General features: G+C 37.2%; 1 protein-coding gene across 2 annotated transcripts in view; it reads right to left on the bottom strand.

Annotated features, from left to right (window-relative positions):
- rxrgb (retinoid X receptor, gamma b) overlaps positions 1-11,103 on the bottom strand; it is a 35,954-nt gene extending 24,851 nt beyond the window's left edge. Inside the window, exon 1 of one of the 2 annotated variants that reach the window (XM_073852722.1) lies at positions 10,975-11,103. In XM_073852722.1, coding sequence (XP_073708823.1) covers positions 10,975-11,005 — 31 coding nt within the window. In that variant the 5' untranslated portion in view covers positions 11,006-11,103. Of the gene's footprint in view, positions 1-4,874; positions 5,033-10,974 lie in introns of those variants that run through there. The other variant, XM_073852721.1, reaches the window with a different exon arrangement.
- Between the last annotated feature and the right edge of the window lie 927 nt (positions 11,104-12,030).

Here is a 12,030-nt window from a genome sequence, read left to right as displayed (position 1 = left end):
GTCACGCGCCGGATGTTGTGAACACGCTCAGGACAGTTGGACATTGCGGTGGATCAGAGGTAAAAAATGATATAAATACTGTTCAGTTTCTTGCACAGACCGATTGTTTTGTGTGTTAAGACATCAATGTATTGTCACGAGCCGCAGGGTTTAATTTGGTTTTGTCTGTGTATGTTTTTTAGTCTCTTAAAGCCAAGGGTCCTATTGACTGCCATTATTTGATTGACACACTGCAACGGTTTGAGTTAAAAATCTTCGTTTGTGTTCCACTGAAGAAACAAAGTCACCTACATCTTGGATGCCCTGGGGGTAAGCAGATAAACATCACATTTTAATTTTTCGGTTGAACTATACCTTCATGTAACACAAAAATTATTCAAAGAAAAAGCAAGCATGCTATGGATTAAATGCGGCATATGGATAAAGCATGTAGACGCCACACCCGTATGCGCTTCTTAATCACAAAAGCAGGCATTAATGCTGGTCCTCCCTAACGGCTTCCACTTTTTTGGAAGGTGTTAACATATTTTGGACCGAAACTTCAAGGGAATCTCGAGCATCAATGAGGTCAGGTACTGGTGATAAGGTCAAGTTTAGAAAAAAGAAAGTTATACAACTTTAGAAAGACATTAGGGTGAGTAGACGATGACAGAAATTACATTTTTGGGTGAACTATTCCTTTAAGATTTGTCATCACTGGAATTAAGAGGCCTAGACGAACCCGCTAAGGCATGTCCACATTCTTGTAATGTATGTTTCAGTTCTAATCTCCAAAACAACATATATATACGCTATATTAAAGACACCTAGATGTAAATAAATGTAATCTTCAGTAATGTTAATTTGAAACTTCCATGCAGGGTCACTTTCTAAGTCAGTGCTGTGCAAGTTTTGTTTGTTGCGTCAACACTGAGACCTCTTAAAGAAAGATAGAAACAGAAAGAGAAAGAACAACAGAGAGCCACCATCAATCGGCGACGACAACTTCCATCACCGCTTTCTATTGTGTGATCAAATGGGAGTTTGTCCTTGTCAGTCCAAGTATTTACACACACCCACGCACACAAACGACCCTCAACAGATCTATTGTCAGAGAGAAACAGAAGAGAAGCGAAGAAGCGAGCAGGCGAAGTACCCCGAGTGTGTGAGATATAAAGGGATATACTGAAATAGATTGATCCAAGCAGACTTTCCTAAAATATCTGCAATACTCCAGTGCCTCCTTACCCTGATCTATAACAGCTGAATAGCATTAGAGAACAGAGCCTTGCCAAGTACTCTCACTGCCAACGGATGAGAGCAGGGGTTATGGATTAATTACACACAAACTACGACTGACATGCAAGCAAGTGTCTAATCAATATAGATATATAATAGGGATGCACGATATTTATCGGACAGATAAATTATCGACCGATATGGGTAAAAAATACGTCATTTTTATTGCTCCGATAAATAAATGAAATCCGATCCGATAAAGTACTCTTGCTGGTAAATCAATCAATCAGTCTGGTTTATCTGAGATTCATCTGCTTTCCGAGTGCAAGTGACTGCAGCTATAAACAGCAGTAGTCTCAGCCTCAGACGTCACGCCCACGGAACGTTGGCTAAACGTCTGATGCATATGGTACACTTAACTGGAAACACTTCAGGAATGTCGAAGTCGTCATCTGATTAGTTGAATTTGACCGGATTTCTGGGAGACGCGAGTGTCGCGTTTATTTTCGGTCCGCCGGGAAACAAAGCGCAGACTGATTTACTCGGCGTTTTGCTTAAAGATGCTTATGCAGACGCGATTGTTGTTATACACTTTTGCGATGTTCGCGAACAAATTACGGACTTACTGCTTGTTCTCCCTCTTATTATTTAACTTTCAATGCTGGTTATTTCAATGACTGACTTGTTGCACGCCAGTCTGTTGTTGAGGCATTTCCATGCATCGAAACGTGACGCTGAACGAAACGAACTGTGATTGGTTGTTTGACATGTCGGTCAAACAGCCTTATGGGCGGGCCTTGGCCAATTAAAGCTGCCATGAATTCCAGACCTTCAGCCGTCAGTCTGAAGGTCTGGCTACGCGAGACTAAAACTGCAGTGACTCTCGGACTTTGTCGCGTGTAATATGTCATCATCTGTGTCGTCATCATCGTCTTCGCAGGTCTGGAAGTTTTTTCACGGAGGCAGAGGAGGACAATGCTATTGCTATTTGCAACACATGTTTAGCAAGGATTCTGAGAGGAGATAAAAAGCCATCAAGTTTTAACACAACAAATCTCACTTCAGAGGTCATCATCGCGGTGAATCTGTTTTAGGGGCCGTTTATATGTCGCGCCTAAAAACGCGTGGAAAACGCTAGACGGGCCGCTTTCTCTTTCTTTCCAAACCACTCTGTAGCCTGCTCTGCTGTGGCGTCTGCCGTTGCAAAGCAACATGACCTGCGCTCTCCATAAAGACGCGGAAGTTTCAGCGAAGGATAAATGGATTTTCAGCATTAAAAATTGTTTGCTGTAGCTCTGTTATTAAATTTATTTAAAAATGGTTATTCCTGTACAGCTTTGATAAGCTGTTTCTCCACTTTGGCAGTGCTTTCAATGTTATTAAGGGAACGGGTGAAGCTGATTGGTTGGTTCATGTCATATGACCTGCGTTGGGCTTGCGGCATTCTGAAAAGTAGAGATGTTTTTATCTCGATTCTGATGTTTTATTCCCCGCCTTGTACGATTTGGTTGCTGCACACATTCATAATATGATCAATAAGAAGCTTTAACGGACATTTGGACATCTGAAGTTACTCCATGATGCACTTTTCATTTTTTCCAGGTTGACAAATGTCAAAGCATTTTATTTATTTAGAATTGTGGTGCCTTACACAAAAAATAAAAACATTTTTGAAGAGTCAGGACTGATGTTTGCTATGATTGTTAGACCCAGATATATACAGTAATATACATTTCATTAATTTATCTCAGATTTTGTATTCTCCTGGGTGCACAAAATTATCATATAAAAATATGAACGTATCGGTATCGGCCACAAGAAGGACTTAATTATCGGCTATCTGTATCGGTAAAAAATTTTCATATCGTGCATCCCTAATATATAATATATAAATACACTACCAGTCAAAAGTTTTTGAACAGTAATTTTTTTTAATGTTTTTCCTGCTCACCAAGCCTGCATTTATTTCAGCAAAAACAGTAAAATTTTGAAATGTTTTTACTATTTAAAATAACTGTTTGTTCTTTTTATTTGAATATATTTTAAAATGTAATTTATTCCTGTGATTAAAGCTAAATTTTCAGTTTTCAGGGTCACATGATCCTTCAGAAATCATTCTAATATGCTGATTTGCTGTTCAAAAAACATTTTATTATTATTATTATACATTTTTAAAACAGTTGAGTTTTTTTCTGGATTCTTTGATGAATAGAAAGATCCAAAGATCTGCATTTATCTGAAATAAAAAGCTTCGGTAACATTATACACTGTACCATTCAAAAACTTGGAGTCAATTTAATTTTCCTTTTGACAAAGAAATTATAGAAATTGATACTTCTTTTTAGCAAGGATGCTTTAAATGGATCAGATTTCTATTTCAGATAAATGCTGTTATTCTAAACTTTCTATTCATCAAAGAAACCTGAAAAAATTCTATTAAGCTGTTTTCAACATAATAATAATAATAAATGTTTTTTGAGCAGCAAATGAGAATATTAGAATGATTTCTGAAGGATCATGTGACTGGAGTAATAATGCTAAAATGTCAGCTTTAAAATCACAGGAGTAAATTTTATTTTTTTAATATATTCAAATAGAAAACAGTTATTTTAAATAGTAAAAATATTTCAAAATGTTACTGTTTTTGCTGTACGTTGGATCAAATAAATACAGGCTTGGTGCATTTTATTAAGCAGCACAATTGTTTTTAATACTAAATAAAAAAAAATCAATTTAAAAAAATCTAATTTAGGATATTAACATTATTTCTGAAGGATCATGTGACACTAAAGACAGGAATAAATTAGATTTAAAAATATAAACAATGGCCATTTTAAATTATAATAATATTTTACCCTTTTTTCACTGTATTTTTAATCAAATAAATGATAATGCACTCATAAGACTTGATCATAAGACTTTGAAAAAACACTGCAGTTGCTACTAAAAATTCACCTTTTGAAGTGCATTTTAAAATATATTGAAATAAAAAACTTTATTTTTAGTAAAAAAAAAAAAAGTCTAAATTTGACATATTTTACTGTACTTTGGATCAAATAAATGCAGGATTGGTGAGCAGAAGAGACTTTTTAAAAACATTAAAAATCTTACTGTTCTCAAACTTTTGACTAATAGTATACAATTAAAAAAACCAATCAATCAACCAATCAAAACCAAGCATACTTTCACTATGTGCACTGCAAAAAAAAAAAAAAGTCAAATATATTATTGAACATGATTGAATCAACCTATTAGTTACACCAATGAAAGCATTTTTAATGGTTTAGATTAGATTTTTTGGATTGGATTTTTCAATGTTAAAATACTGTCTCCAACATAAATTTGAGATGGGACTATCTGTTTGTCCAACCAAGGGCTGTTTGAAAATATAATTATTAATTAATGTAAAAACATAAATGTATTCACTTGCTTATAAATAACAAACAATATAACAGGTTCTTTACTCACACATCATACCAACACATCTCTAAAATGCAAATATCCATGTACAATCTAATCAGATTTTGAAATCAGTCAAATAAATGTTTTTACAATTGCTTCACACAGCAGTTTTCTCATCCTCCCTTAGGATGCACCAGCCATGCTATTCCTGGGAAGCTAAGTACTACAGTAGTATCTTATTATCAGATACTCACGGTGGTTGTAGTGACCGCTCTCTCTGCCGTGACTCTGCCCGTGAAGAGGCAACGCCGCCGGATGCCACATGACTGCGAGCACCACTCGACCAAACCTCACCAGGCACGCAGAGCACCTGTCCGAACACAGACTCACTCTGCTGATGGAACAGATGGGATATGAGCGAAACAGGACGGCTGTAGAAGGAGGATCCGCAGGGAGGAGTCTGCTCGTTTATGGGATTACTCGGATTATCAACGATTGAATCCAGCAGGAACCGTTTACTGCCACAAAGATCAGCCTCTCTCCAAGCTTTGACAAAACTCCTTCTGCACAGACCGCGGTCTGCCCGGACAGGGGCTCAGAGTGTCATTAAATCTATCAGCGCAGATGGGCCACCTGTTGCACGGCCAGTGTGATTGAAGGAAGGAAAAGGAAGGAAAGGAAAGGGGGTGAGTGAGGCCAAGTATGGTGACCCATACAAGGAATTTGTGCTCTGCATTTAACCCATCCAAGTGCACACACACAGTAGTGAACACACACACACCGTGAACACACACCCGGAGCAGTGGGCAGCCATTGCTGCGGCGCCCGGGGAGCAGTTGGGGGATCGGTGCCTTGCTCAAGGGACTCACCTCAGTCGTGGTATTGAGGGTGGAGAGAGTGCTGTACATTCACTCCCCCCACCTACAATCCCTGCCGGACCTGAGACTCGAACCTGCAACCTTTGGGTTACAAGTCCGAATCTCTAACCATTAGGCCACGGCTGCCCCATGTGTGTGCGGTTCAAATAAAAGAGCTATTTGTTTGGATTTAGATTTGATTAACACTGTATTTACAGTACATCTGATTATCAATAACATTCAGCAATTTACTATAATGTCTCAGTAAGATGGGCAACAATGCTTCTATTAGAGCAGTGAAGTGGCAATGACTGCTCTCTCTCACACATGCACACACGCTATAAAGCTAAGCCTGGCATCCTCCTCTCACACACCTGCTTGTGTGTTCATTATCTAATGCACTTCTAACTTCAGACACTGCTTGTTGTTGTGCCATGCTGCATAATGTACTAACAGCTTAAAGACAAATTATTAATCAAAAACTAATCAACCTCAAACTTTTGAAAAGTAAATAACTATACCAGTTAAAAGTTTTTGAACAATAAGATCTTTAAAGAAGTCTCTTTTGCTCACCAAGCCTGCATTTATTTGATCCAAAGTACAGCAAAAACAGTAAAAGTCTGAAATATTTTCACTATTTAAAATAATTGTTTTCTATTTGAATATATTTAAAAATGTAATTTATTCCTGTGATCAAAGCTAAAATTTCAGTATCATTACTCCAGTTTTCAGTGTTCAGAAATCATTGTAATATGCTGATTTGGTGTTCAAGAAACATGTATTATTATCATTATTTTTATAAGGTTTTTAGATCAACAAAAAGATCCAAAATTCAGCATTTATCAGAAATAAAAAGTTTTCATATAACTATAAACTATACTATTTTTTAATAAATGCTGTTCTTCTGAACTTTCTATTCATCTAAGAAACCTGAGAAAATTCTACTCAGCTGTTTTCAACATAATAATAATAATAATAAATGTTTTTTTTTTTTAGCAGCAAAATCATGTGACTGGAGTAATGATGCTAAATACTCAGCTTTGAAATCACAGGAATAAATTACATTTTAAAATATATTCAAATACAAAACAAAATTTAAATAGTAAAAATATTTTACAATTTTACTGTTTTTGCAGTACAAATAAATGCAGGCTTGGTGAGCAAATGAGACTTCTTTAAAAAACATTAAAAACCTTACTGTTCAAAGACTTTTGACTGGTAGTGTAAATAAATACAAATTAAATAACTACACCTTTATATTTACTGACTGAGATATCAGCGTGGGTAATGTCAGTGTCAAGGAATTTTAAGCCAAATTAACTGTGCATAAAAAGATGAAAAAGAACCTTTGAGAGATTTCAATACAGCGATGCCTTAAAAGCCTACAATATATCAATGCTGATTCCTTTACAGTTTCATTGAAAGACAGAAAAGCCAAGAGAGCTGACTTCATGACAGAATGCCTTCAGGGTGAATCTAAAAAAGACTCTTTAATATGTCATCCTATAAAAGCAATGCCCCACATGGATCAGTCTGAATGAAATGAGAGTTGCGATCACACAGAAGATTGACACAATTGGAGCTGCCTGAAGAGATATTAGAAACCACATTACTAAATCAACTCTAATAGGTTTTTAATCTCCTTGCATTTCTTTTGCAAACAAAAACATCAGGTTTTCATCTACAATAAGCCTTAAGCCGCAGTATGAATGTGTACAGTTACATTATTACAAAAGATTTCTATTTCAAATATATGTTGTTCTTGAAGACTGGAGCAATGGTTTCGCCTCCATAGGAATGAATTACATTTTTAAATATTAAAAAAGAGAAAAGTTTCTTGCTCGTTTACTGCATTTTTAAACACATACTGTAAATGCAGTACAAAAATTTCTACCTACCCCAAACATCTGAACGGTAGTGTATATAGGCCTACCAACTGACATTGAGGGTCAAAGACGTTACTCTCAGTCTGTGCTGACAAGCACGTGAACACAGTTCAACCCCGCTACTGTGATGTAAGGGTCCACATCTAACATTTCAAAGCAGAATGTCCTCTGAGAAGCAGTCAGGGCATGCACATGTTCGCAGATTAAAATAGATTTCCACCCTTGCCCCAGTCTACTTTACCCCAGACTTAAATTACCCCAGATTGTCTATAAATCCAGAACAAGGAGCTAACAGGAGCTAAGGGACAAAACAGCATCTCTGTTTGTTTATCTACAGCAGCTACAGTAGCGGCACCACTAGTATAAGGGTGTGTAAGAATTGTTAAACTGCTGCTAATCATTTCATGAGGGTGATGAGGACCCTGATATAAAGTTGAAGGCTTTTCTATCTAATCCAGGGGTCCTCAAACTAAGGCCCGGGGGCCGAATGCGGCCCGTCCCCACATTTGGACCGGCCCTCTGAACAATGCCAGTAAAAATGTAATTTTTAATACATGTTTTACTTATATCATGTCGGTATTTGATAATAGAGGTTGGCTTTCAAACTAAAATTTCCCTTAGTTATTAACATTATTTGTTAAATTCACCAAAAGAATGGTACATTCAACATAATGCGTCATCGTGATTGAACAGGTGCAAAATCAAGACTTCACTCATCTCCCAGTTACCCAAAATTTTTCAGCTGAGAAACCAGTGGCCCCATTCCCAGTTGAAAAGCCTGTGGAAGTGCTGAAAATGCTGAAGGCCGAGTTTGACGTTTGTTAAAAAACACAGTGGACCAACACCAGCAGATGACATTGCACCCCAAATCATCAAGGAACTTGAGCTACGAGCTTCTCCACCCTTCCACCAGACTCCAGGACCTTGGTTTCCAAATGAAATACAAAACTTGCTCTCATCTGAAAAGAGGACCACTGGGCAATAGTCCATTTCTTCTTCTCCTTAGCCCAGGTATGATGCCTCTGATGTTGTCTGTGGTTCAGGAGTGGCTTAACAAGAGGAATATGACAACTGTAGCCAAATTCCTTGACACGTCTATGTGTGGTAGCTCTTGATGCCTTGACCCCAGCTTTAGTCCATTCCTTGTGAAGTTCACCCAAATTCTTGAATCGATTTTGCTTGACAAGCCTCTCAAGGCTGCGGTTCTCTCAGTTAGTTGTGCATCTTTTTCTTCTACACTTTTTCCTTCCATTTAGCTTTTTGTTAACATGCTTGGATACAGCACTTTGTGAACAGCCAGCTTCTTTGGCAATGAATGTTTGTGGCTTTGTGAAGGGTGTCAATGCTTGTTTTCCAGACAACTGTCAGATCAGCAGTCTTCCCCATGATTGTGTAGCCTAGTGAACCAAACTGAGAGACCATTTTGAAGGCTCAGGAAACCTTTGCAGGTGTTTTGAGTTGATTAGCTGATTGGCATGCCACCATATTCTAATTTGTTGAGATAGTGAATTGGTGGGATTCTGTTAAATGTGAGCAAAATCATCACAATTAAAGAAACCAAAGTCTTAAACTACTTCAGTCTGTGTGCATTAAATTTATTCAATACACAAGTTTCACAATTTGCGTTGAATTACTGAAATAAATGAACTTTTCCTTGACATTCTAATTTATTGAGATGCACCTGTATATCTTTTAAAAAGAAATCATAATTTTTCTGTGTGGTGCCTAACAAAATAATAAACTATTCTAGCATTAAAAGGTATAATAAATACAGGCAAAATCATAATAAAATAATAATAATAATATTAGTCAGTCCGGCCCATGGAATTTTCTTTTATAAACCGACCCGGCCCCCCATTAAAGAAAAGAAAATTATGTGGCCCTCTCAGAAAAAAGTTTGGGGACCCCTGATCTAATCTAATGACTAACAGGCTTTTTTGATGACTTTATTTCATGGACTACATATCCTCTGTTTCTCCTGGCTGGGCTTCTCTGACTCTCCTAGTCATGAAAGTGATGATAAGGGCAAGGCTGCTCAGTGAGTCACATGTTCAAAGCCTACAGCACATATAGGAAATCTACAGAAACCGCTGTGAGTGGTTTGAAAGCATGTGTACGGCAGACAATAACAAAGTCCGCCGAGCCACTCCTGCCTGACGACTGTAATACACGTGTTCCTTCTGTTTTCTCGTCTATGTGTCTTTGGACTTGCAGAGTGGGTTTGCATTGTTAAAGGCGGAGGAATGTTGTCGCTTCTCAGAAAGCCTATAGTAACAAGAAAAAGCTGAGAGCGAAGCTCAATGATCCCTTCATTGACATAAGAAAAATCTGTAGTTTAACGCATGGCGCTAGCAACACCAATGTCATGGGTTTGATTTTCAGGAAATGCATGAACCAATAAAATGTACACAGTGAATGCAATGTAAACCGCAAAAGCTGTAATTGTAATTAATAAGGAACTGATTGTGAATAGCTGTTTACTACAAAGGCAAAAAATGTGATTAACTGTGATTAATCTAACATTGTTAACCTGGTTAATGTCCAAAGTTCAACCGGAACCCAATCATGGTTTATAGTATAGTAAGTCTATATTTATTCACTGTTCGTTCCTACTTTTTAATACAATGCATTTTTTGTGTTTGCACTGCAAAACTCTTGAGCAGGAGTGGAAATACATTGTATTGGATGCATATTGTTCATTGACAATATGCAATACATCTGATATTACCTCTAAAGCATACTGTATGTACAGTAGGCTGAATTCTTGCTCTGCAGGAAAATCCAGCTTAAGCCAGTAGCTGTGGAACACGATAGATAGTTTCAAAGCTGGTCATTAGCTGGTGTAAACTGGAAAACCATCTACCAGTTGATCATAACAGCTTTAGATGATCAAACTGTTTTAGGAATGTGATAGCTGGTCAACCAACTTGTAAGCAAATATTTTCAATTGAACTTCCCAATAGGGTATAATGCAATAACATATGCTAATCTATTGTATTCCAGTTAGGTTTTTAACCTTAATAATTAATTCATTACAACTTGACTTTAAAATGCCATGTTGGTTGGATTAACAGCATCAAGCGCTTTAATCAGGTGTGACAGATTGGCAACTCTTTATATGAGTCTTATGACTTGAACTCAACACTGTAACTCTACAACTTGCTGGAGTTGTCTTTGACTTTGCCTAAAATAACATGTCATTCCCGTTCACTCCTGAATCAAGTCGTGAGCGTTGAAAAAGTTTGCGTTGAAACACAAGCGGCAAGCCTATACACATACTCATTCCTATGTTGTGTGTATATGCTATACCCGGCTGGAAACCTTCTCAAGAGGTGATAAATAACGATTCCGACACGACAGGCGTGCTTTGAGGGCGATCGATTACATAAACGCAATTAAAGTGCCAATTCTGCCAAACATGCCTGTAAACCACAGCACGATCACCTAACCGATGTCAACGCGGACTGATAGGACTGTAATCTGTCTGAAGTTCATCAGCGAAGTTGTTTCATCGCTTTTGCTACTCACACACTTAAGTCAAACACACGGACAATTGCGCAAATATTACCAAGAAGAGCAGCAACAGGAAATGCAGAAAGACGGCAACTTACGGAGGTGTAAATATGTGTCGTGAGTATCCATTCCGAGTCAGTTTACTGTCGGGTCTTGTCCTGGAGGCGCTCGGCACCCCTCTCGATTCCTCTCCCCAGCCCGAGTGAACTACACTCTGCAGCGCTGCCGCCTGGCTCGGGGCCCCGCTCAGGGGGAGGCGGGAGGAGGGGTTTCACCAACGACAACAATCAGATAAGACACAGGCAGATGACTTAAGCACATGTGTAAAATACTTTTTATAGAATAACATACAATCTGTTTGACAATCACTAAGTACCATTCAGAAAACACCATGTTATAACACATATTGCAGTGTCCTTTATAACTTGACCTGCAACAAAAATTAACAATTTGGATTACTTTTACAATTATGCTTCTTACACTGATTTTTTTTTTTTTTTTTTTTTTTGGCTATATGCATTTTCTTGAAACTGAATCAAATACCTTAGTTTTAGTGGCTACTGAACCATTAAATCATCACAATGATCAAGATGGACACAAAAAAATATTTAACATGACTGAATTAACTTGATTAAATAATTACATCAACAAAAGTTCTAAAAATCAGGAGTGTGTTTTTCAAAAACATTGTAAACCTTGGTTTCAAATAACTATACTTAACCATTCAGCCATCGGTAGCAACACTACCAAGCTAGACGCTGTAAAATGTCTTGGCTGGAAACCTAAAAATGTGTGGGAAAAAATATTATTTAATATGCATTGCATTGACATGACTAAATTAAGTTACACCAACAAAAGTAATTTCAAAGAATCAGAGCTGCGTTTCCCAAAGCTATTGTAATCTAATCCATAGAGACCATTGGTGCTATTAGTTTTTACTATCCTAGTAAAAAAGTAATATATTTAAAATACATTTATTTCATACTAAGTACAGTTTAGATCTATTAACATTATTTACTGACATATCACTCTAGACTAAAAAATGTATTTGGAGTACTACTTGCGCACAATGCACATTTCTTAATACTAAGCCTAAAATGCGTTTTAATTTCACGAATGATGAGGATTGTGTGACCTTTGAATAATATTGGTCT

This window comes from Garra rufa, chromosome 13 (genome assembly GCF_049309525.1).
Source record: "Garra rufa chromosome 13, GarRuf1.0, whole genome shotgun sequence".
In the NCBI taxonomy this organism is placed as follows: domain Eukaryota; kingdom Metazoa; phylum Chordata; class Actinopteri; order Cypriniformes; family Cyprinidae; genus Garra; species Garra rufa.
This window is presented reverse-complemented; position numbering and strand designations above follow the sequence as displayed.